This window comes from Cheilinus undulatus, linkage group 7 (assembly GCF_018320785.1).
Source record: "Cheilinus undulatus linkage group 7, ASM1832078v1, whole genome shotgun sequence".
Taxonomy (NCBI): domain Eukaryota; kingdom Metazoa; phylum Chordata; class Actinopteri; order Labriformes; family Labridae; genus Cheilinus; species Cheilinus undulatus.
The window spans coordinates 46,557,772-46,581,117 of NC_054871.1; the positions used below are offsets into that span (position 1 = coordinate 46,557,772).

Sequence of the window (23,346 nt, forward strand, 5' to 3'; positions counted from 1 at the left end):
AAATTAGACTTAAGGATTTAATCAAGATCAGTTTCTTTATGTTTCTTAGCCAGCTGAGGTAAACTTCTCCTGAACCCCACCACTGAGAATGTGAAACTCAAAAACAACACGCTTTCTAATAATCCATCATGTGCTGTGCTAAAAACAGACTGCTTTCTTTTGTTTAGGATGGAAGTGATTGTGTGCGTTGGTAATAAGGGCAAACCCACTTAGCCCTTTCCACGCGACTCCCCTTTCATCCAGATTAGACCAAATCCCGCCATGCTAACATAATCCCCTGATCCCCTTTGGCTCTCGTAAGACGCCTCCTCCCTGAGCGGCACACTTACTGGCTGTTACACTCTCCAGGTGGACGGGCAGGCCAGATTGAGCGGCCGCCAGCAGCTTCAGGGCCACGTAGAACTGAGGTGTACCGAAGTATCCCAGACGCTTCGCGCCACACACCTCAGTCACCTGGAAAACAGAGAATTTAGAATAATTTTAAAGGAACTATCTCTATAGATTAAAAAAAAAATCTATCAAACACCCTTCAGTGTTTTACTCTCTCCAGGAACACAGCCAGAACCACAGCAAGCTTAGCATGTGATTATTTTACATTGTGATCAAGATAATGTGCAGCATGCATTTAAAGATCTTCCAACAAAGCAGAGCTAGCAGAAACAGTATGTACAGGATCAACAGCACAGTGGGATCTGTTTATCCACAGCTGTTCTGATCAGAAGTACAATGAGAGCTTTAGCGGAGTGGAGAAGAGTGGGATTTTGTAGGACAAATCCACCCAGAATGTTACTGAAATACAAATTATTTGAGAGGAAAAACAAAAAACCAAGGCTCTAAATCAAGTAAGGCATGACTGAGTCTAAAAATATTTTCATGAGATGAAAGAGAGAGAGACAGAAGCAGACATGACCAAGTTAGTCCAAATAAAGGTGATTCCTCCTGCCAGTGTCAGGGTTACAGTAGGTCATCTAACCATTGTTTCCCAAAAATTAGTAGATTAATATCTGAGCTGGAATATGCACACAAAATAACATGATTGTAGGTATATTACCCATTTTAGTATGACAATTGGTGGTCTGTCTGTCTGTGTTGATTCGCACGCTACATTATTGATCTGGTTGCCCTTGATATCTCTCAGAAGTGTTTTTGGGTGTACTTGTTCAAAATTGGCGCCATGAAAAAATCATATATATGCACAGAGTTTCAATAAAATCCAAAAATGTCATAATTCGGCAATTTCCCCTTTGTTATGGAGTGGCTATGGAATGTTATTGCATCTTAATGCCAGTAGAGGGCACCGCAGTAAAAGAAAAAGTGTGGGTGATATGTGGCAGAACTGAGAAAGCTGGCGCAGGACTGTAACTTTGGAGATTTGTTGACAATGATGTTGAGAGATCGTTTGATCTGTGGCATAAATGAAGACACGATACAGTGGGGTTTGCTGTCGGAAAGCACTTAAGCTTGCATAAGCAACAGAGGGGACAAACAGAGATATTGTGGATTTACATGGTATGAAAGGACAGACTGGCTGGATTGGTGAACAAGGTCAGCAACACACGGATATTAGAAAATGCTACAAATGCTGTGGAGAAAACCACCAGGTCAAAGACTGTAGGTTTGCCACTGAAAAATGTCACAGCTGTGGACATCTATTGCTTACAGTTAAATCTGCAGGCAATGAAGGTTCATTCTGGCTCAGCTATCTTACAGATGTCTCACTTTGAGATCTCAACTAAGAAAAAGATTCAACCACTATGAGACACATGCAGCACTGAGTGGGCGACTAAGTTTGATTGCTACTACGATATAACCAGTAAGGTTATCAAGGAAAATGCAGAGTCAAAAATGTTGTTTCAGCATTTTTCTGCAGCTCTTTGCTGCCAGTATCATTCTGTACTCTGAGATGATGGCTGTGATATGCAATCTCATCTACAGTAGGCCTCCACTCACGCTGTTCACCTGCTATTATTACAAAATTCAGAAAGAAGCATTGCCAAAGGCGTGTGGTGTTATTTGAACTTAATGATACAACAACCTGCTGATGAATACTCCTGAAAAAGAAAAATTCAACATACAGGATGAGGCAGGGCAGGATGACCATCACTTCCACCCAAGTATCTGTGGGAAATCCTACACTCAAAAAAATAACTTGCTCAATAAACGTAATAAAATTATGGAAAGTAGTTCCACCCAAGTAAAATGCGTTAACTTAGCCAGAAACAATTTTGTTGAGTGACCTAAATGTAAATATGTTGGGTCAACATGATGTATTTGCGTTGCTGTTACTCAATTACCATGGTTCAGGCCAACTAGATTTGTTCTTGTAAAGCAGGGGTCACTAACTGGTGGACCGCGGTCCGGGTCCGGACCCAGACGCCATCCGATATGGACCTGGACCCGGACCTACAATCATTAGAAAGACAAAGAGAGTAGACAAAAAGACGAGTGAGGTGAAACAAGGAGTCTAGGGCCCTATGATTTCCTTCTTAACAGAATCGCAGATTTGGCCAATAAAAATAGAATCTACTGTTCCACGCTGACATCGCAGAAATTGAATGAATTTGACTGAAATGCTGTGTTTCTAGAAAGAGGAATGTATATCTGAGGAATATATTACGGGGGAACACTAAAGCGGGACACAACTTGTCCCTCACTTACAACCACTCACCCGGCCCCCTCCTAAACAACACAAAGCAGGTCAAAGAAGCTGCACGAAACACCAGCAAACGTAGCTCAACACAGGGCAGTACAGTGTGACATAATGTTGCACCTTCAAGAAAACTCATCCGTGCTTCAAGTTATTTTACCTTGCCAGAGAGTCACGGAGAGTGTGTCTGTGTTAGTGATGGGTCATGCTCAAAAGCTGCGGCTCTGAGAGCCGATGCTTTGTAGTGAATCAGAAGAGCCGGCTCGCATAGAGTGAGAGCTGGCTCCCGTTTTTTTTTTTCCTTTCGCTGCTTAGCTCTCACAGTGCTCAGCCCCAGCTCTGGTCAGAACTTCGTTTTGATTTGCCAGCATGGTGGCCATGTGGCCGATCGCATGTGAAGATAAAGGATTGTACCATTATGTGAAAACAGAGAGAGGGGTGTCGCTACCCGATCCGTCCCAGAAACCCGATTTGTACTGTGCATGTGCAAATACGCGACTACATCCACTTGGCATTAATTCTAACCTTAACCAGTGGAATTTAAACACTAAACCTAACCCCCAGAAGCTAATTAATTAAAATATACACCTACCCAATGAGCTACCCCTAAATCTAACCTGGCAGGTACTCACAGAGAGAAGAAATCGGATCAGCCCATCCAAGCTGAGGCATCTGATTTTCATGAATGCCAACCTGCACTGAGGACATTTTTACTGTTTGCTTGAGTTTGGTTCTGGTTTTGTTCTGTGGATTTGTTTGCAGTTTTTTTGTTAATTTGTGCAAGACAAAAGTTTGATTAAAACATTAAACAAAAGTAAGAATGGTTTTGTAACAGAATAAATGCACAAAATTAGGCAATCATAAGGCTTCTCATAAAAATACTGAATGCAAAAGGGTTTTCAACACACTAACCATTATTTTTGGTGAAGTTAAGGTAAAATATAGGGCTAAAAAAAAGATCCTAAATAAATAGCCGTTTGGGAGTCCAAAGAGCCGGCTTTTCTTTGGGAGCTGAGCCAAAAGAGTCGGCTCTCTGAAAAGAGCCAAACTTCCCATCACTAGTCTGTGTCTGCACTGGTGGTATATCTTCAGCACAGACAGCTGAAGTCACAACTTAAGGACCTACTTACCTCTTGGAGGGTACAAACTCAAGTCGGACAGACTCGAGATCTTATAAAGTCCCATAGTCTAAAGTATTACATTCGAGTATCAATTAGCTAATTCCACCCACTGGTTGCTTAAGGAGCCAGTGTGTGTGTGCATTATTGTACCTGTCTGATATGAGGCAGACAGACAGACAGCGTGGACGGAGGGAGATGAGGAGAGAAAAGTTACAGTTCAGAGTAGAACAATGCAGCATCAAACTGCATGGACTGTTACAGACTGAGAGAGTAAAGAAAAGTTTAGGTAACAGGTTTACTTTTAACCATTTAACTTTAATGTGACCTTCTTAAGTCACTATCACTCTGTGTTTGAGAGAACAGGAGGATTTTTGATTCATTTACATTACAAACATCAGTTAGGATGTGATTATTTACGTGGATGTGTCTTAAAATGTTGGAAATATCTGACTGTTACACTGGTTATAATTATTATATATCAGGGTTATCCAAACTGTGGCTCCTGGGTCAACCGTGGCCCTTTTTCAATAAATTTAAGTTTTTTTCTATTTAATTAGTTAACATTTTATTTATTTTAATAAACAGGACAATCTTTTTATGGTAAAATTAGTGAAAAGGTTAAAAAAAATGGAGTTCCAAAAAATTAAAACAGAATTTGGCAAAACATAAAATTGATTTCATTGGGCCCTAAAGAGGAGATTCACAGACAGAGAAATAGGTGAGCTGTAGACAGAAAATTTTTATATTTTATCAGTGCAATAAGTCTCTGAAATCACACCCAAATCCACATATCACTCTAATTCAAGTTAGACATTATGATGTTCCAGACCTTTGGTTTAATACATTTTCTCTGACTGGACCTCTTTGACTTTTAGTTGATAACTCCTGTTGTAAAGCGTCCTTGGGTTTCTTGAAAGGCGTTAATAAATTCCAGATATTATTATTATTATTATTATTATTATTATTAAGGATAAATGTATCACACCAATGTAATTTTCTTGGGCCATTTAAACTTGTATAAAATTGTAGCAAGCTGTGATGATGAACGGCTCAACACAAGCTGAAGGAGTTTAACAAGCACTCGTGCAGTGAGCATGAACAGCCATCTTTTATTCAGAACACAGATACAGACACATACAGGCAAGGTACTCTGCAGCATTAACCCCCTCACTCATGGTGTCATACTCGTAAAAACATTTTCCCCTGAATACATGAACCAATAAACAAAACATGCATAATTATAACTTTGCAATGAAACATGAACATTATAGAACAGTAGAAGAGCGAATTCCTTTGCATGAAACAATCCCAGGGCTGCAAGCAGCACTGGAGGGCCCTCGCACCCCGGTGCCACTCGGGGTGTGATGCAACTCGCGGTATGTGGTAATGGTCGGATGTTGGCAAACTTGTGCAGTGTGCTGAGCACAGCAGTATTGCAGAACATCCCAGGAATGGCATTGTGCTACAGAAAAATGTGCCACAGAGCTCTGTGTGTATGAGTTAATACTGCCGTGTAACAGTAGGAGGCAGGATGGCAAAGAACTATATTTATATGCAGAAGCAATCAGGGCAGTATGATACAGCATGCTAAACTCTATAAACATTGGACACATAATGTAAGAGTTGCTACTAGCCTCTTAAACAGAGTGGGGCTACAGTGAAACCATGTTTCAACCATTTCAATACGTGGCACGGCAAATGGTCAGATCATATTTTACTGACCATTTGCCACTGTTGTTTATGTTCTCTTATGAATACAATATGGGTTGATGAGATTTGCAAATGTTTGTATTTTTTACATTTTACACAGGGCCCAAACTTTTTAGGGCATTCTGATTGTAGAGTTTAAACACATATCCACACCCGATGGTAGCAGAATTGTAAGGCTTTTGCTGAATAAATATTTAAGTGTTTGTCCTGAGGTGTTGTTTACCAGAGGTGTGGACTCGAGTCATGCAACTTGGACTCGAGGCAGACTCGAGTCACAATTTTGATGACTTTGGACTCGACTTGACAATATCATCAAAGACTTGCAACTCGACTTGGACTTTGACATCAATGACTCGGACTTAAGTCCGATGACTTGAAAATACTTGAGATTTTCAGTGAGTGTGTTGAGTAAAATGTGCCCCCTTTCAAAGTGTTCAACTAACGCAGTGATACTCAACCCTCTCGAGCCACATTTGGCCGTTATGTAAACAGTTGCGGCACTTTTAAGGTTTACTTTTAAAAAATCCTCCAAATTCAAATGAAAACTTGTGAATTATTAACATTGGATCCGCGCTGGACGGAGGAACGTGTGTAAAAGGGCGCAGAGGAAGTCTGCTGATGGCGCGTGTCTTCATTAAGTTCATTCATAGAGGTGTGCTGTCTTGTTTTCAAATTGAAGCTTCTAATGCCCTCGTTTTAACACATTTCTTCAGTCATGTCCTGCTAATGCTCTCCCATACTCGTATCTGATGATGACTTTTATGATGTGCATCATCATCATCAATGTGCCAAACACACATGGATCACATTTTGAAATCATATAAAATTGAGTAAAACTTGTCTAAATGCGGGTTTTTTCTTTGATCTTAAACACACTAATGACAAATACTGTCCAAAGGACAGACACAGAAAAATGAAAGCAACAAAGTGGCAGGACAGAACGATTTGTGAGGGGGAGCTGTAGGTGTGAGGCAGGGCCCCTTTAAGCCATTTGGAGGCCCAGGGCAAAGACCAATATGGGGACCCTCCCCCTTTAGCTAAAAGCAATAATAATGAGAGGAAAAAAACAGAAAGCATAACTTTAAGTTAACAGAGTCACAGAACTACAGTAAGTGTCAAAATATGAAATATAAATACCCTAACAGACACCTATGATTCATCAGCTCTTTTTTCTTTATTCACTAAGAGGCAGTCATTGTGTTCACATAACTGGAGGTCTTATAACTTAACACATAACACATAACTTGAGATTCAGAACTGGTTATAGCACCTTAAACCTTATGTTGACCAGTCAAACATGTTCACTTACAAACACACACAAACCCTATATATCCACTCACACACCTGTACATATACACACACTCATCACACAGACACACACACCCCCACACACTTACATTAGATGAGTGAAAATGACTGTACAACGTCTTCTAAAGTTCTTTGTTGATGGACCACTTAGCACTGATTATATCCTGAATGCTATGTCAGCACTCTTTTTCTGTGTGATTAAGTTCTGTCACACTGGTCTTATTTTATTTAAAAAAAATAAATAAAACAATTCAAAATGCATTCATTGTATTTGTCAAATTGAATAGATTGTTACATTGTTAAAATGGCATTTTATTTGGTAAACAGTGCTTATGACTTGTAAGCCCACCTCAGTTGTTAACATTTAGGCACAATATTAGAAAATCTCGTTGACAAGTTGAGTTTTTTCATCTAGTTACTGGGCCATCCAGTCAGTCTACCTGTAACAGGAAAATTCTAACAGTATTGATTTATGGGATTGATTTTGATTAATCAAAGTCTGTAATGAGTTTGCTGTGATTGGTTGAAAACACTGATTACTTTAAATGGGGTTGGAATGGAATGTTGGCAGCACGGAATGCTGCTGAAGTTAAAGTTCAAATAAAAACATGGAAATCCCCTAAATAACCCAGGTGTCAGTTTGTGCCCCAAATTTCCTCATTTCAGTTCAGGAGTACACGAGTACAGTTGTACGATCTACTCAGCACTGAGCATTTTAGCGAACATTACATTTTTGGAAAGCTTTTTGACAGGTGTTTTTGTGACACTCTGATCTCAACATGGAGAACGCCGTTCTCAAACACTTTGAATCTCTCCGGCCTCTGATTGATCAACAGTTTGGAAAACTCTCTGCGACACAGTGGAGCAAGATCGCTACAGGGGCCTGGGATTCATCCATCGAAGACACTCTGGCTGATATTTTTATTAATATCATGCCAGCTCTGTCTTCAGACCTTAGGAAATCTGTCGTGCCAATGTTTCAAGAGTATTTGATCATTGGTGCGACTAAGGCTGAACCAGCCACATTAAAAATGGGAGACTCCCTCCCAAAAGACGCTGCTGGTTCCCCTCACGCTGAAAAGCAGACTGAGAGGGAAACTTCAGCTGAAGAAGATGCCAGAAAAGAAGAAAGATTCTGCATTGCTGTCAGAAATCTTTTGGAAAAACTGGCACAAGACCTAGAACAGGACAGCAACCCTGTGGAGGGACTCACAGAGGACTCTCAACCCTCCAAACTTGAGAAGGACGATAGAACTGGTGAAGTGCTGACCCCAGCAGAAGACAACAGCTACGGGCCCTCTGATTCAGGTAAGCTAACAGCAACTGACAAAGAGGACCCTAAAAAGGTCACAAATGAGCCGTCACCAGTCACAGAGGAACGTCCATCAGTTAATGGGGAGTCCATGCTGGTAACAGAAGAGCCTGCACTGGTCAAGGATGAGCCTACACCAATTGTAGACGAGTCCAGACCAGTCAAGACAGAGCTTACGCTGCTTGGAGACAAGTCCAAACTGGTCAAGGATGAGTCTAGACCAGTTGTTGGTGAGTCAGGACCAGTCAAGACAGAACCTACACCGGATAAGGTTGAGGCCAGTCCAGTCAAGACGGAGGCTACACCAGTTCCATCTGAGTCTGGTCCAGTCAAAACAAAGCCTAAGTGCTCCTGCCCTTCATGTTTGCAGGCAACAGGCTCTAAAACTGTGACAAATGGAGTCAACACAGTACCTACGCCGGATATGGTCCAGGCCAGTCCAGTCAAGACAGAGGCTACACCAGTTCCATCTGAGTCTAGTCCAGTCAAAACAAAGCGTAAGTGCTCCTGCCCTTCATGTTTGCAGGCAACAGGCTCTAAAACTGTGACAAATGGAGTCAACACAGTACCTACGCCGGATATGGTCCAGGCCAGTCCAGTCAAGACGGAGGCTACACCAGTTCCATCTGAGTCTGGTCCAGTCAAAACAAAGCGCAAGTGCTCCTGCCCTTCATGTTTGCAGGCAACAGGCTCTAAAACTGTGACAAATGGAGTCAACACAGTACCTACGCCGGATATGGTCCAGGCCAGTCCAGTCAAGACGGAGGCTACACCAGTTCCATCTGAGTCTGGTCCAGTCAAAACAAAGCGCAAGTGCTCCTGCCCTTCATGTTTGCAGGCGACCGGCTCTAAAACTGTGACAAATGGAGTCAACATGGTCCCGGCCAAGACTCTATCTCCGGATACCGTCAAAAGGATCGATAAGCTCCTTACTTCCCTCGCTACAAGGCTCTTCTTTCAGACCCCACGTGACCAACGAAGGAGCCTTAACATGGCCCGCATCATGATGCGTCTGAACAACACAGCCCGGGACGAGTGTGATTTTTCTGATGTCCACAAAGTCAAAGACGTTGGAGATTTTACCAAGGTCTGGTGGTCAGACATCAAGAAGGAGCTCGGTTCCAAGACAAACACGGTCAGGGCTGTTTTAGCAGATGATCCAGCTTTTTATGATGCTGCTCTGAAGCATCTAAAAGTACATTTGGAGGCCCTGAAGATTCCCCCACAGCCCAGTGCTCTTACCAGGCTCTTTACAAGACTGGGATGGGTGAGAGAGGAGTCTACGCCAGAAACTGAAGATGATGTTGATGAGCCTGCGTCGGCCTATGTCCCTGTTCAGCCACCAGCTCCTGACACTCAGACCAGGCCAGTGTGGGCTGATACCCTGTCCCGGGAGTGCATCACAAAGACAGAGAACCTCATGAATTCCCTGACCATGAAGCTCTATCTTAAAGCCCCACAGAAAACCAGGCGACGTCTTCAGTGGCCCGCCATCATCAGGCGTCTATCGAACAGAGCGTTGGCTGATTGCGACCTTTCACATGTCTGCGACATAAAAGACTTGGGGGAATTCAACAGACCCTTGCTGAAGGACATCATAAAGGAGCTTGGGTCTAAAGAAAACACTTTCAAGGCAGCATTATCAGCCAACACAACAACTTTGGATGAAGCCGTCATCAAGCATCTTAAAATTCATTTGGATGCGCTCAAGAATCCTTCCGGGAACCCAGTATCCAGGTTCTTTGCAAGGCTTGGACGAGGCTGTGGTTGTTGCTGCAAGGGCAGTCCAACAGAGGACTAAACCCATTGGTCTCTTTTGGACCCCCTTCCCAAACAGATTGTTTGAGGTTTCTATCATCCCATGTGTTGGGTTTTCTCTGGGGAGAATAATAAACTGGAGAATACATTTATTTCATTTCTGTTTTACTTTGTTAAAATCAATTCAGAAGTACTGATCCAAAATCTTCATGGAAATAAAAGATTTACCTTACCTTAACCCTGACCTTGGCTGGCAGTTTTCCTGACCGTATTTTGTCTCAAGAAGACTCAACCAAAGATTTTTCATTCTGTTAAGACAGAATCTAGACAACCTGGAAGGCAATCAAAGGGATTTAGCATCATAAATTTTTAGCATGTATTTCTGCTCTGACAGATGCAGCGTCTCACCATAGCAGTCTGCCTGGTAAATGGTTAAATAGACTTGAGCATGTATGGTGCTTTCAGTGTCATCTGAAAGAGCTTTTTTTCACACCGCATGGAGAATTAGTCGTCAGTATTAGGTAATCCTCTTCTTACACATCCATACCATGCCACTGAAGAAGGGAACAAAGAGGGAGCAAAGAGGGGTCGACACGTGAATGCATGAAGCAACCTTCTGATTTTGGGATGACCGATTGTACCTACTGAGCCCAAGTTGTGGCACATACAAGGAGTATTGGGGGCGTCTGAGATCTGCAGCCTGCAGTCAGACTGTCCTGAGATTCAGACATGAAAAATAAATAACCAAAAAAAAAATGAATTCATCAAAAGTTCAAGAGGCTAAACAAAAACTTACTGCAAAAGTCCAAACACAAATTAATCCAACACTGTTGAAGTTACGCCAGCTGACTGGAGGAAGTAAATTCATATCACATATTAAGTATAAAACAATGGCAATGAGGTAAACAAGTTTGGGCCATAGTTACATTAGGTCATTGGGAAAGATGGAAAATTCCCTGCTGAAGTCTGAATGCTACAACGAGCCCGCCACGCTGGGACCAAGGTGGACTGGTCAACAGCGTTAGAGCTGCAGCACACGGAAAGAGCTTGATTCTGTCTGATGGCATGGAAGCCTTGGTGAAGCAAAGACACCAGGCGTTCTTTGTGTTGAGGGAGAGGTAGAGAGCGAGGGTACCGGCCGATGGCCTGTAAAGGTCCGGTATGACGGCACTTTTGCGCTGCTTCTTCTTCTTGACGCAAGGACCTGGTCCACTTGTTAGAGTAGTTCATTTGAGTCCACTAGGTGGCACTATTAACACACATCTCTCCAGCTGATAGTGAGACAAAGAAGAAGTCTAGTCTGCTGTTCTTTCATTATGTGAAAAGCTGACACCATGCTGCAATGTTTAAGGCTAAGAGCTACATATAAATCTCCTCTCTGTTCAAAAAGAAGACTCCGTTAGTTACCACACAAGCAAATCAGACTGCACATTCACAAGAGTGTAGCAACTGTGGTACAACCCAAGGCAAGGGCCATTTTATTTAAGAGAAGCAGTGGAGAGAAAAAGAAAGTAACTGCTAGGATCATGGGTGAACCCTCCTGTAGTCACCCCAAAAGCAGCAGAGGACCACATTAAAATGTGCCTCGACATGAGGAGAGCAAATGCAGCCATCATCAGGGGGAGATATCCGATCTCCAAAGTGAATGAGCTCTTACAAAGAATGAATGAATCAGTCTTCCTCAGCAAACTGGACTTAAAGTGGGGCTATCACCAGCTAGAAATTACACCGGAATCGAGAGACATCACAACTTCTGCAGAGACTTAACTTTGTTGTTTCCTCTGCAAGTGAACATTCCAACACGAAACTGCAACGGCACCATCAGAGGGGGTAGAGAATATTTCAGATGACATCATCGTTCACGAACGTGACCAAGAAACCCACAATCAGCGACCATGCAGTTTTGAGAAGACTGGAGAGTTGTTGGTTGAACCTGAACACAGACAAGCGTCAGGTTAACATGACACTTAACGTAACACTGCAGAGCTCCTGACACACTTACTGAGAAAGAGCATGACAAAAGAGACTCATGAACATGGAGCAGAGGAATATGTGAGGTTCAAAGCTACAAACACAACCCCAAGAGCACTGACCACTGGAGACATGGAGGAAGCGTTTACTGTTGATGACAAACTCAGACAACTAAGGAAGGCAATATGAAGCGGCTGCTATGACAAGGGCCGTGGACAAGGGCTGTGGCAAGATGTTGCCACTGATCTACTAGGCCTAAAGTCAACTACCACAGACAGGGTCACTGATAATATGGAGACATTTTTCAGTCATCATATCCTCCCAGTCACCAGCAGATCAGACTGTGTCAAAACAACACCCAAAGTGGGCACAAGTGAACAGAGAGGTGGAGAGACAAAATGCTTCTCTGATGAAGCAATCACTGGATCACAATCTGAAGGAATGGACTGGAAGAAGGAGCTTCACAAGTATATGTCACAGTCTACAGGTCTTTTGACCATGCCACCACAGGAAGAGTCCAGCTCTTTCAAAGGAAAGTCAGAGAAAAACTTCCAGATATAGCTGCACCACAGAGAGATCTGGAGATTAGAGACTCTGCTGCAGAACGAAAATGCAAATCAAAATTATACACAGACAGCAAGGACAAAGCAAAACAATCACGTGGCTGTTGGAGACCAGGTTCTACTGAATCAGGACAAGACAGACGAATTCAACAACTCCCCTCAGAGTGATCAGCAAGAGCAGTAACAATGTGATTGTGGAATCATCAAGTGAGCCAGATTCTCCAGGAATACCATGTCCATCAAGAAATACTACACTGAGGATGCTGGCCCACAGTCAACCAGCTGCACGGTGGCACAGGGGTTAGCGCTGTTTCCACACAAGAAGGTTCCTGGTTCAAGGAAGCAAATGAAGATTTTGACTCACAGCTGTTCATAGATACCGTCAGCTGCAGAAGAAGAGGATGAGGACAGTGCGTATACAGATGTAGGACTGGGACCAAGTAATGTAACAGTGACATTCAAGTTGGATACCAGAGCACAAACAAGCGTTTTATCTACTTCAAAAAGTTCCACCACACCACTGACAAAAGACAAACACAAGCAATGTGGTTATGGGGGACACCCACTGAAACTGAAGGGTTTCTGCAACTTGGAGAGCAAATACACAGACAGATCAACCATGTAGAAATTTTAGGTTGTGGACTGCAATGGGCCAACCATCCTAGGCAACAAGGCATGAAAAACCCTGGGACTTATCAGAGCGGTGTATGCAGTCACAGCCTCCAGGAAGGAAGTTCGTACACCTCACCCAGCCAACGGACATACTGGGTGAATATGCTGATGTTTTCAAAGGCACTGGTGAATTCCAGGGGCCGTGCAGCTTCAGAATAGAACCTAGCTTAACCATTAGTCAGCCCACCAAGGACAGTGCCATTTGCTCTCAGGGATCATCTGAGGGCAGAATCAGACAACATAGAAAAGGACAGTATAATGCGCAGAGTCACAGAGCAAACCCAGTGCACTCATAATATGTGAAAAGTCAAAGACAAACAACCTCTGTGTATGCTTGGACCTGTAGCCACTGAAGAAAGCAATAATGAGGCCATATTACCCTTTCCCACACTTGATGATGGAACACACAAACTGGCAGGAGCCAAATACTTCAGCATATTGGATGCAAGACCTGGTTATTGGGCCATCCTCTAAAAGGGTGACACACAAGTTCAGAAAAGATATGCTACAGCGTATACACACAGGACAGTTTGGGGTGGAGAAGAGCAAACACAGAGCAAGAGACATAATGTTTTGGTCAGGTATGAGCCAACAGATAGAAAACACTGTTGCAAAGTGTGGCATATGCCAAACACACCCCAGCTCTAACCAAAAGGAGCCCATGCTCTTGCAGGCAGTTCCAGGGAACCCATGGGAAACTGTAGCAACATACTTAATCTTCTGGAACTCAGAGAACTACATTGTTATCTGTGAATAACTCAGCAGGTACTCTGAAATTGAACGTCTGGACAACATCACTGCAGCTACTGTCCATAAAATGAAAGCAGTGTTCACCCGGCATGGTATTCTAAAGAAGGTCATAAGTGACAAAGAGACATGCTACATCACTTCAAGGCCACTCCTGTCAACAGACTAAATTCACCAGCCCAGATCTTTATGAGCCGCAGGCTACGTTCCATCTTGCCCACAACAACAACACAAGCTGGGACCTGATCCCCCCAGCTGGGTCACCTGGGCGAGGGGGTATGAAGTTTAAAGACCCGAAACCTCCAATGACCCCAGGAACATCACTGAAGATGAATCCCAGTGCATCATAGTGATGTATCTTAAAACCTTTTTTCTGGAGCAACCAGTGATGTCTGGGAAAGGCCAGATGTCAACCAAGAATAGTTTGGTGACTACTGGAGAGTCAGTTGACAGCACGGAAAGACGGCACCCGGTTCAAGTTGGGCTGGCACCCAAGCTTGTATCTCCTGCGAGGGAGAAACAATAACAGGCTAAAAGTGACTCCTCTGAAATAAACCCCCAGGGGATCCGGGAAGGGGGGGGGGGCAATGAGATCTCCAAGCGGATGGACCCTTGCTTTACAACCCATGCAAATGGTCAGACAATCCTCAGCATGGATTAGCCAGGTCTCCAGAGGCTTTTTGCTGCTGGGATGCAAGCTGGGACTTGATCACCCCAGCTGGGTCACCTGGGCGAGGGGGTATGATGTTGAAAGACCCAAAACCCCCAATGACCCCAGGAACATCACTGAAGATGCATCCCAGCACATCATAGCCATGTATCTTAAAACCAACAAGCAATAGAGTCAGAACCAGACAGAATAGATAAAGCATGACCCTCAACTGAAGGCTAGTCCTGCAGAAGCAAAGGAAACGTGTCAGAAGTGCTCTTGTTGCAGCTGCTGAGGTAACTGGGGCCGGAAGGGACCGTGCGTCAGCTATCGTGGCAGTCTGTGTAAAAATCAACAAAGGACACAAATTCATTTCAGTCTTTGCATTCCTACACCCTGGCAGCTCAGCTTCAATTTGCACAGAGAACCTTATGAAGCAGCTTAATCCTAAAGCATGGAGAACAATGGTCATCTTTAAAACTATGGAGCAAGAAAAAAAAAAAAGAGCTACGAGCTCACAGCACTGGAGATACTGTAGGTAACCTTGTGGGCGCCATCTAGCTCAACTTACCAGAAGTGTACACACAAGGAAGAGTCCTGTCTCAAAAAGAACATACCCATCACAAAGGAGCTGGAAAAATGGCCATACTCAAGCCAAATTCAGCTGAAGAAAACTGATGCTGATATTGAACTTGTGATAGGTGTAGATGTTCTTAAGGCAATGGAGTCATGGGACACACACCACATTCTAAATTATTGTACAAATGATGTTTTTCTCCATCCATCCATCCATTTTCTATACTGTTTATCCTGTTGTGGGTCGTGGGGTGCTGGAGCCTATTCCAGCTGTCATTGGGTGAGAGCCAGGGTACACCCTGGACTGGTTGCCAGTCAATCACAGGGCTGACATATAGAGACAGACAACCAGGCACACTCACACCCACACCTACAGCCAATTTAGAGTCACTAATTAACCTAACAAGCATGCTTTTGGTGGTGGGAGGAAGCCGGAGCTGGAGTACCCGAGAACATACAAACTTTGCACCGAAAGACACTGAACGTGAACCAAGGACCTTCTTGCTGTGAGGCAACAGTGCTAACCCCTGGGCCGCTGCAGCATGCTATTTTTCCTAAAGAGTCGATGCAAATGACAGTTAGTATAATTTTCAAGTCAGCAACCATCAGTGCATAAATGAAATTTTATTGAGCAAATCTCCCAATGATAATGATTTAAAAAAAGAAATACAAACACTCAGAATGCAATGTTCCAAATTATTATACACAACAGAGTTTAAAAAATATTTTAGAGGTTGTAAAGAACTGAAAATGGTCATTTGTTGAATTTGCAGCATTAGGTCGTATTTACTGAAATCAAAAGCTATTTCAATCAAAAACATCTTAACAGGCCAAATTACATGTTAACTCTTTAAGCTCCAAAGTCACAAAATTGGTGAATTAAACAGGCTATAGCTGCAAATATGGTGCCTAATGTTGTTACTACTTTACACCAGGAGATGGCGGACATGAGTAACTTCAATCTCAGCAGCATTTGTGGGCGTGCTTCTATTCAAAGTTTTGGAGAGACAGTTTTGACAGACGCACCCCCGGTCGAGGAGACGAGCTTAAAAGCTAACAACAACTGCCAGTAACTGCCATGGAACACACACACACTGCCTGATCAACAGGAGACTACTGAATGCTACCTATTCAGGTAGCATGGGGCGGCACGTACAAACGCAGCGGCCCAGCACTCCATCACTAGCAGCAAAACATAGCCCTACACAAGAACTGACATTCTGTGTATACGAGATTGCTTCATCCACTACCGCGAAGGAAACGTGCCCACGGAGTTCACATCTTTCCTGACAGAGATTATCTGGAGAACGGGGCGCTTGGAGACTGAAAGGTGGAGGATGCGGAGCAGCACGACACCTACAGCTGGGTGTTACAGCAGAGACTGCCAAATGTAATTTTGTTGTGTTTTTACAATGCAGTGACAATAAATGACTATCTATCAATTGTGAAATGGCACAACAGACCACAAAGGAGGCGCAAAAATGTACAAATATTTTCGGCATAATGATTATAGAAAACACAACAGTTCTGTTTTCTCATATATTCCATTTTTAGCCACCGGGGATGAGAAGTTGCTGTGTTTTCCATATGTACACATGTAAACCAGAGCTATTAACTCTATAAATATGTGGAGAAGATCAACATGGAGATCCACAGTATGAACAAGATGGTCAAAGCTTTACTGTCACCTCTGATGACACACTGTTTATCAGGAATGTGTGATGATGAACAGCAATCAAGTGGCGTCTCGTTTCTTAAGGGAAGGTCTTCACCCCTGCCCCTTACCAGTCAAGGGGCAAGAGGAAGGGGTAGAAGAAGGGGAACGGCTAAGGGGAAAGGTTAAGGTTTAGAAATAGGATTGGCCTTTAGTTTGCAGGACAGAGTTGCCGTGGTTTCCAAAAGAATTTCAAATTTTGATTCATCTGACAACAGAACAGTTTTCCAAGATGCCTCAGTCCAGCTTTAAAATGAGCTTTGGCCCAGACAAGCTGGTGGTGTTTCTGGATTTTATTCACATGTGGATTCTTCTTTTTATGATAGTGCTGTAACTTGCCTTTGTGGATGCTGCAGTGAACTATGATGACAGACACTGATTCATGTCCCTGAGCCCATGATTCTTCGAAAGTGACTTTATTCATCCATTAACTTACTTTCCCCAAACTGTAAATGTGAAAGTTCTACAGACAAAACCGTTCTTAATTACCATTTAAAAAGAAATGACTTACTTCTCTCAGAGATTGATTATTACTATAAAAATTAAAATGAAAGACAACTTTTTATTCTTACAAAAGCCCTTCTAGGGACGGTATTGCAAATTAGCATTTGCTACAAACACTATGATGCTTGCATGGGAGGCCTGTCAACAGTTGTCTAATTTTATTGTATCTGTCCCTAATTGATAAACCATAATAATAATAATAATAATAATAATAATAATAATAATAAAAATAGTAATAATAACTTCAAGGAAAAGAGTATACGTGCATTCCTTTTCCACTGTTACTAGAGATTAATATAATGCTTATTATAATACTTACACATGCTTACTCTACAATAGAGATTTAATAGTTTTAAAATTTCCTATCATGATTATAATGACTTAAAGAGTTGATTTAATAGCTGTAGGGAATTTATATGAATTAAAAACAAATACAGCAACATCTTTTTTCGTCTGACATGCTCTGAATCTGCTAATGTTCTGGGGGCCAGATGGGAAGATGTGGGGGGCATAAGTTGGCCCCTGGGCCGGCAGTTAATGATCACTGGCCATTAGTCTATTGCAGTAGTTTTCAATCTTTCTTTGCCTGAGGCACATCGAAGATCAAGCCAAAATTCCAAGGCACACCACAACCATATCTTTACAAAACAGCTTCTTACATGTTAGAGTAAATCAAGTGTATAGTGTTAGCTCAGGCAGGCCATGGAATCAAGCACTGCCAAAAAATTGAGATCAGCTGATCTAACAGTCCTCGTCAGCTGACAGCAAGCTGATTCACTCTAGGCATGCTATTGGCAAACTGTACTTGTGCTGCCATTTCCAAAGCCTGTCTACGCCTTGCTACTCCCTCTGCAAGCTGCTTTTTACAACCCTCCTCCCCCCCAGCTCCTCCTTTATTCTATCTTTGACTTCATCAGTGCCATTCTGTTGTCATTTATGCCTGTTCTGCTCTGTTTTTTTTAATTGTATAGTTGTAGTAATTATGTATGGTTGTACAAATTCCTACAGCACACCAAGACTTGGCTCAAGGCACACCATTTGAGAACCACTGGTTTATTGTAGTTATCTTCTATTGGATGAAAGCTTGACATGAAGTTATTGAATCATAAATGCATGTCTGTTGTTTGCGGAAAAACCAACAGCTTGAAAATCATCTCACATCTCAGCTTGTTATGAATATTTTAATCTTGGATCTCCTGCTGTCATTGGCCCGCCTTCTGAGCTGCAGCTGCTTCCCTCCAAAATGACACCCATGAAAGAAGTAAATCATGTGGTCACCTGCCTTAAGATATGACTAGAACCTAGAGGGATATTGTGCATCATAAAAATGACTAAAATCTTTAACAGGTTAGTTTTAGGTTACGTTTAAATATCAATCTGTTTTGTCAGCAAGTGACTGTCAAATCATCCATGAGAGAAAAGACCAGTCTCTTCTGGTACAAACAATGGATTATTAGCTAAAATGTGTTACCTATAAACAAGCAAAATCCCAAACAGGACAGTTTTCAGCCCAGAGGACTAAGAAAATATGTTGCAGTATGAAATATGACTGACAGGAGTGCTGTTAATTCTCATTGTCTAATGAGGTCGAGAGGCGGGTGGAGAGCAGGGATGTCATGTTGCCTTATGAGAAATTACTTCTGCTTGACCTGCAGTGTACTCATTCAGCAGCTTCCAGGGAGAGCCGAGCTCCAAAACAACCAGAGGCCAGAGAGAGAGAGAGCGGAGTGAGAGCGCCTGAGGTCAGCAAAGACAGATTAATGATGAGATTAATTCTCCAAGGCCTCCAGGAACCTCGGTCAGATCTGTGGCCTGAAGGGGGAAAGTTACTCAGAGAGGATGGACGAGTGCCAAAAACATCTCAGCGTGCTTAATGTCAGCACTGGTGTGTCTTTATGGACATTAAGTCACACACCCTGTTGACTAGGTGAATGAGCAAACACATTTAGCCTATTAGTCATGATGAAATTCTGATTATCTGCAATACATGAGCAACCATTGTGACTGTTTTGACTTTACAGCAGCTAAAGAGCTTTACAAATTACAGTAAACATTATTTCTATGAGTTAACAAGAAATAATTAAACCTGTATATGATATATGAAGTGTGCTGTTACACCATTACATAGCTGTTAGTAAACAGCTGCTGCAGAGGTTACTCGTGCAAACACGCCACTTGTGTCCATCAGCAGTAGACCCCAGAAACGCTTAAGTAAACACAGGGTGGGACGTTGTCATGGAGCCTGAGCGGCGTGCTTATATACAAACCTGTGGCAGGTGTTGTGTGCTTCTGCATCCTTACACAAAGCCTTTAAAAGAGAAAGCATTAGCAAAACTGCCTCAAGACATTTAAAAGGATAAAGTGTTAGAAAAAAACGAAAGATTAAAAACCTAGTTAAAAAACCTAAAGATCCCATCTAGTGTTGCTAGATGGAAAGTAAGAGGATAACAAAGCCATAATGATTCATCCACTGGGGACCATAAAAAATGTATCTAAATACACCAACAATCTATCTGACGGTTGTAAACATATTTAAATCTCAATAAAAAATGACCAACAGACCAAAACTATGTAGGGGTAGTTTTAAAAAAACTGTTAAAGTTGGTATGTGACAACACCAGCTGAGCTGAGTTCCAGAAAGTTTTCTCCAACAAAGCCACACCTAATTCAAGCAGACTGGTTCTACAGCAAGCACTGTCTGTCAATAACCAGCACATGTAACTCAACATGTGACTGAACTCAGCCCTGAGCACAGACCTCACCTTTAGCCTTCCAGCTCAGGTAGACACGTTAGAGAGTCATTCATGCAGTTATAAGACTGTTTCACAGGATAAAGGGTTCAACTTAAAAACTTAAAACTTTCACTACATACTAAGGTAGTAAAAAACGTGGGTACTTTGATATAAATGGTACAGTCTCCATTTAAAAGTATCAAAAGGTACCTAAACTTTTTTGAAAAGTCAGATTTTCAGATGCAGTTTGACCAAAAGCTGCTGCAAGAGAAAGAGAAAGAGCGCGGTCTAAATTGTTGTAAGGACTTTCCTAAGCATCTATTTCCCCATTCAACCTGTACAACATTTATTTCAATTTCGTTTAACAGACTAGTCCAAAGAGGAGAAAATACTTAAAAACAGTCAAATTCTTCACAGGGTCCCTGTGTGAGCAGGCATGATGTGAGCCTGATATACTTTGTATTGCGTGGCTAACATTAGCAGCTAGCTCCACCAGCCTTCGTTCCTCAATGCAGATTAACATCGTGCTTTAATGTCTGGCCCTTTTTAACCTCGACTGAGTTGTTACAAGTGAGTTTAACCCTTGAAAACCTACATACCAATTATTTTCCATTTACTACTTTAAAAAACTGTCAAACCGTGCTGTTTCACTACACACTAACCGCTAAGCTACTGCTGAGCTTCTCATATTTACGTCCGGTGAAGTGCCATGGTGAAGCTCAGACAGGAAGGCAGTGGCTACTAACTGAAGTGTATTTGTGCAGGTTAGACAGTTTGCAAGATACAGTACATCCTATGTATTTTTCAACAAATTCATGGAATAAATCATTCCATATTACACCCTACATTCAGCCAGGAACACTCATCATACATTTAACCATTTTATTGCAAAATGGATTTACTAAAGTTTTACCTGGCAGAGAAAGCTCAAAAGATGCTCCCTGGGTTAGTCAAACAGCTGCTTTGACTATGCAAGTAGCACATGGCTAGAAGCCCCCATACAGATACATACATTTATGACAATGTGTATTGAAAACAATATAATTATTCAGAAGCAATTAATCCATATTAGCAAGGATCTGAATAGGAGGGTGCAGTAAGCTTTATGCTATAAAGGAGGCAGCTGGAGTGGAGGAGGTGAAGCTGGCTATCATCTGATCACAACTTGGGGTATGGATTTTGTGAACCAACACTAAGCTTCATCAATTTTAGATAGAATGAACTTATTATTCTTGCTCATATTGCAAATTTGATGTCATTTACTTTACTGAGGGCCATTATTATTTTCATGTCACTCATTTTGAGTAGGAAACATACATACAACACGAAAAGGAGAATTTTTAAAATAAAAAATTGCCACTTGAATGTTTGCATAATATGCATAAAATCTCTGCCGCCGCAAAAATTAGATTTATCAAACTGGTATTCTGACACAATTCAAGTTAAAGCTATATTGTAACTTGCAGCAGCCCATATTGTGATTTAATCTAAATTGCAATTTATTGCCCAGTTCTATTTTAAACTCATCTAAAAATCTAACATTGCAAAGATGAACTGGCCAGATTCCACGCCTGTCATTGGGCTTATCCATCCTGCTATACTCCATTATGAAGCGTTTCTGCCCAATCTGAGAATTGACATGCCAATCAGCATCATTTGAGGAGAATATGGCTGTAGCTACATGGTTCAGTTTTACTGCAAGTTAGTGAACAATGGCTGTGGGTGAAGCCCGTGGCAGGCAAGGGTTTTTTTCTGCTACTGCGTGACATCATCTGCAAAGAACCTGTACCAGATGTTTGCAACCTGTACATCCTTGGTTCCAAATTGGGGGCTTATGCACCCCTAAGGCCGGCCACACACTACAGGATTTTAAGCCTGATTTGGGGAAAGATTTGACTCCCCCAACGATTGTGGGGGTGTATCCTGATTTCAAACCCGTCGCAAACGATAATTTGTCTGAATAGTCTGCATGTATGTGGTGTCAACATGTTTGATTTGCTGCTCCAAATCGCGTCGTAGCATCCCAGACCTTGAATCGTAAATCTCAAACTTGTTTGAGATTTACGATTCTAGGTTGTAGTGCTGCTGCCGCAGTACCTACAACAACGAATGAGACCAAGCAGACCAGGTAGCATCACCAGATGGATCATACATACTTTCACTGCTCACAATGATTAACATAACTGTACCTTAATTCCAGCCAGGATTTCATCCTGAGTCTTTCCCTTGTTTTATGATTTTTGCTTCACCTGTAACGCATGCCAGGGCACTCTGTTATAGAGGGACAGCAAGAAGGTATCGACAGACATCCATGTTTGTTTGTTTGTTCTGAAGTCAAGTGGTCACGCGAGGTTGTTGGCAGGTCGTGTGGTCTCCAGTGATCTGACAATCTGGCTGAGTCATCTAGTGCGTGCATTCAGAGGATTAAAGATGAAAAATCATTTGAAACTGTCCTCATGTCTGTGGTCTCCCATGGTTTTAAAATCATTTAAGATTTAAAAATCGTCCAGTGTGTGGCCGGCCTAAGGGGTGGCAAAGATCCTTGGGGGGGGGGGGGGCAGACTCTGTCTGCTCTGGGGTTGTCAAGTTCTCTGAGGAAAAAAGATTGGGAGCGACTACTGTAGATCATGTTCTACTGACATACGCCAAAGGCTTGTCAACATTCAAAATGAAGTTACATGTCAAATTTCTTAAAAGGGGAAATTGAGATTCTCTAGGAAGAGAATAAAATAATTTAATAGCTGCAGTATGGACAGCAAGGATGTAGTGTGATGCAATATATTAAGCACATGCTGTTAGGACACTGTGTAAACACAGCTATGAGAGTGCATCAGAAAAATGAGGAAAGAAGAGAAGAATTAAGAGATAACTTAACAATGTGTGGATAAAGTGACCAATACTACAGACTTATGGACAGATCTCTCCATGACTGTTGGCTATTTGGCACAGAGTTGAGTATTTCGAATGTGGAAGAGTTTACAGTGACGACTGAGTAAAGATTAAACTGTGTCCTTCATAATAAGGATCTCTGAGTTGATGTTTTCCTAACATATTGGGGAACAGTATCTATAAAAACTAACAACACTCATCTTCAGCTCTGAATCTGTGTAAGTGGAAAAACAAATGATTTTATAGGAGACTATGGAAAGTTGAATATTTCTCTGGAGGACTCACAAAAAGCAGTGTCAGCTCAACAGGAAGAGGTGTCATGCTTTCACTACTTATCAGCTGTAAACAGAGGTTAGATACAAAGATCCTTCCTCTGTTAATCTAGGTGAATCATGACTTGACAAAACACACCTAAACACATAGTACCTGATGGAAAACTCTCCTTGTTTTGAAAAAAAGTAAAAGAGTGTTTA

At 42.2% G+C, this 23,346-nt stretch overlaps 1 protein-coding gene across 2 annotated transcripts in view; it reads right to left on the bottom strand.

The window, feature by feature from the left end:
- reps2 (RALBP1 associated Eps domain containing 2) overlaps positions 1 to 23,346 on the bottom strand; it is a 56,188-nt gene that overhangs the window by 27,519 nt on the left and 5,323 nt on the right. The window contains exons 1-2 of one of the 2 annotated variants that reach the window (XM_041790704.1): positions 10,085 to 10,110; positions 330 to 453 (exon numbers count right to left, since the gene is read on the bottom strand). Coding sequence is in view for 1 of the 2 variants with exons in the window: in XM_041790703.1 (XP_041646637.1) it covers positions 330 to 453 (124 nt within the window). In the remaining variant the exon portion in view is untranslated. Of the gene's footprint in view, positions 1 to 329; positions 454 to 10,084; positions 10,111 to 23,346 lie in introns of those variants that run through there. The other variant, XM_041790703.1, reaches the window with a different exon arrangement.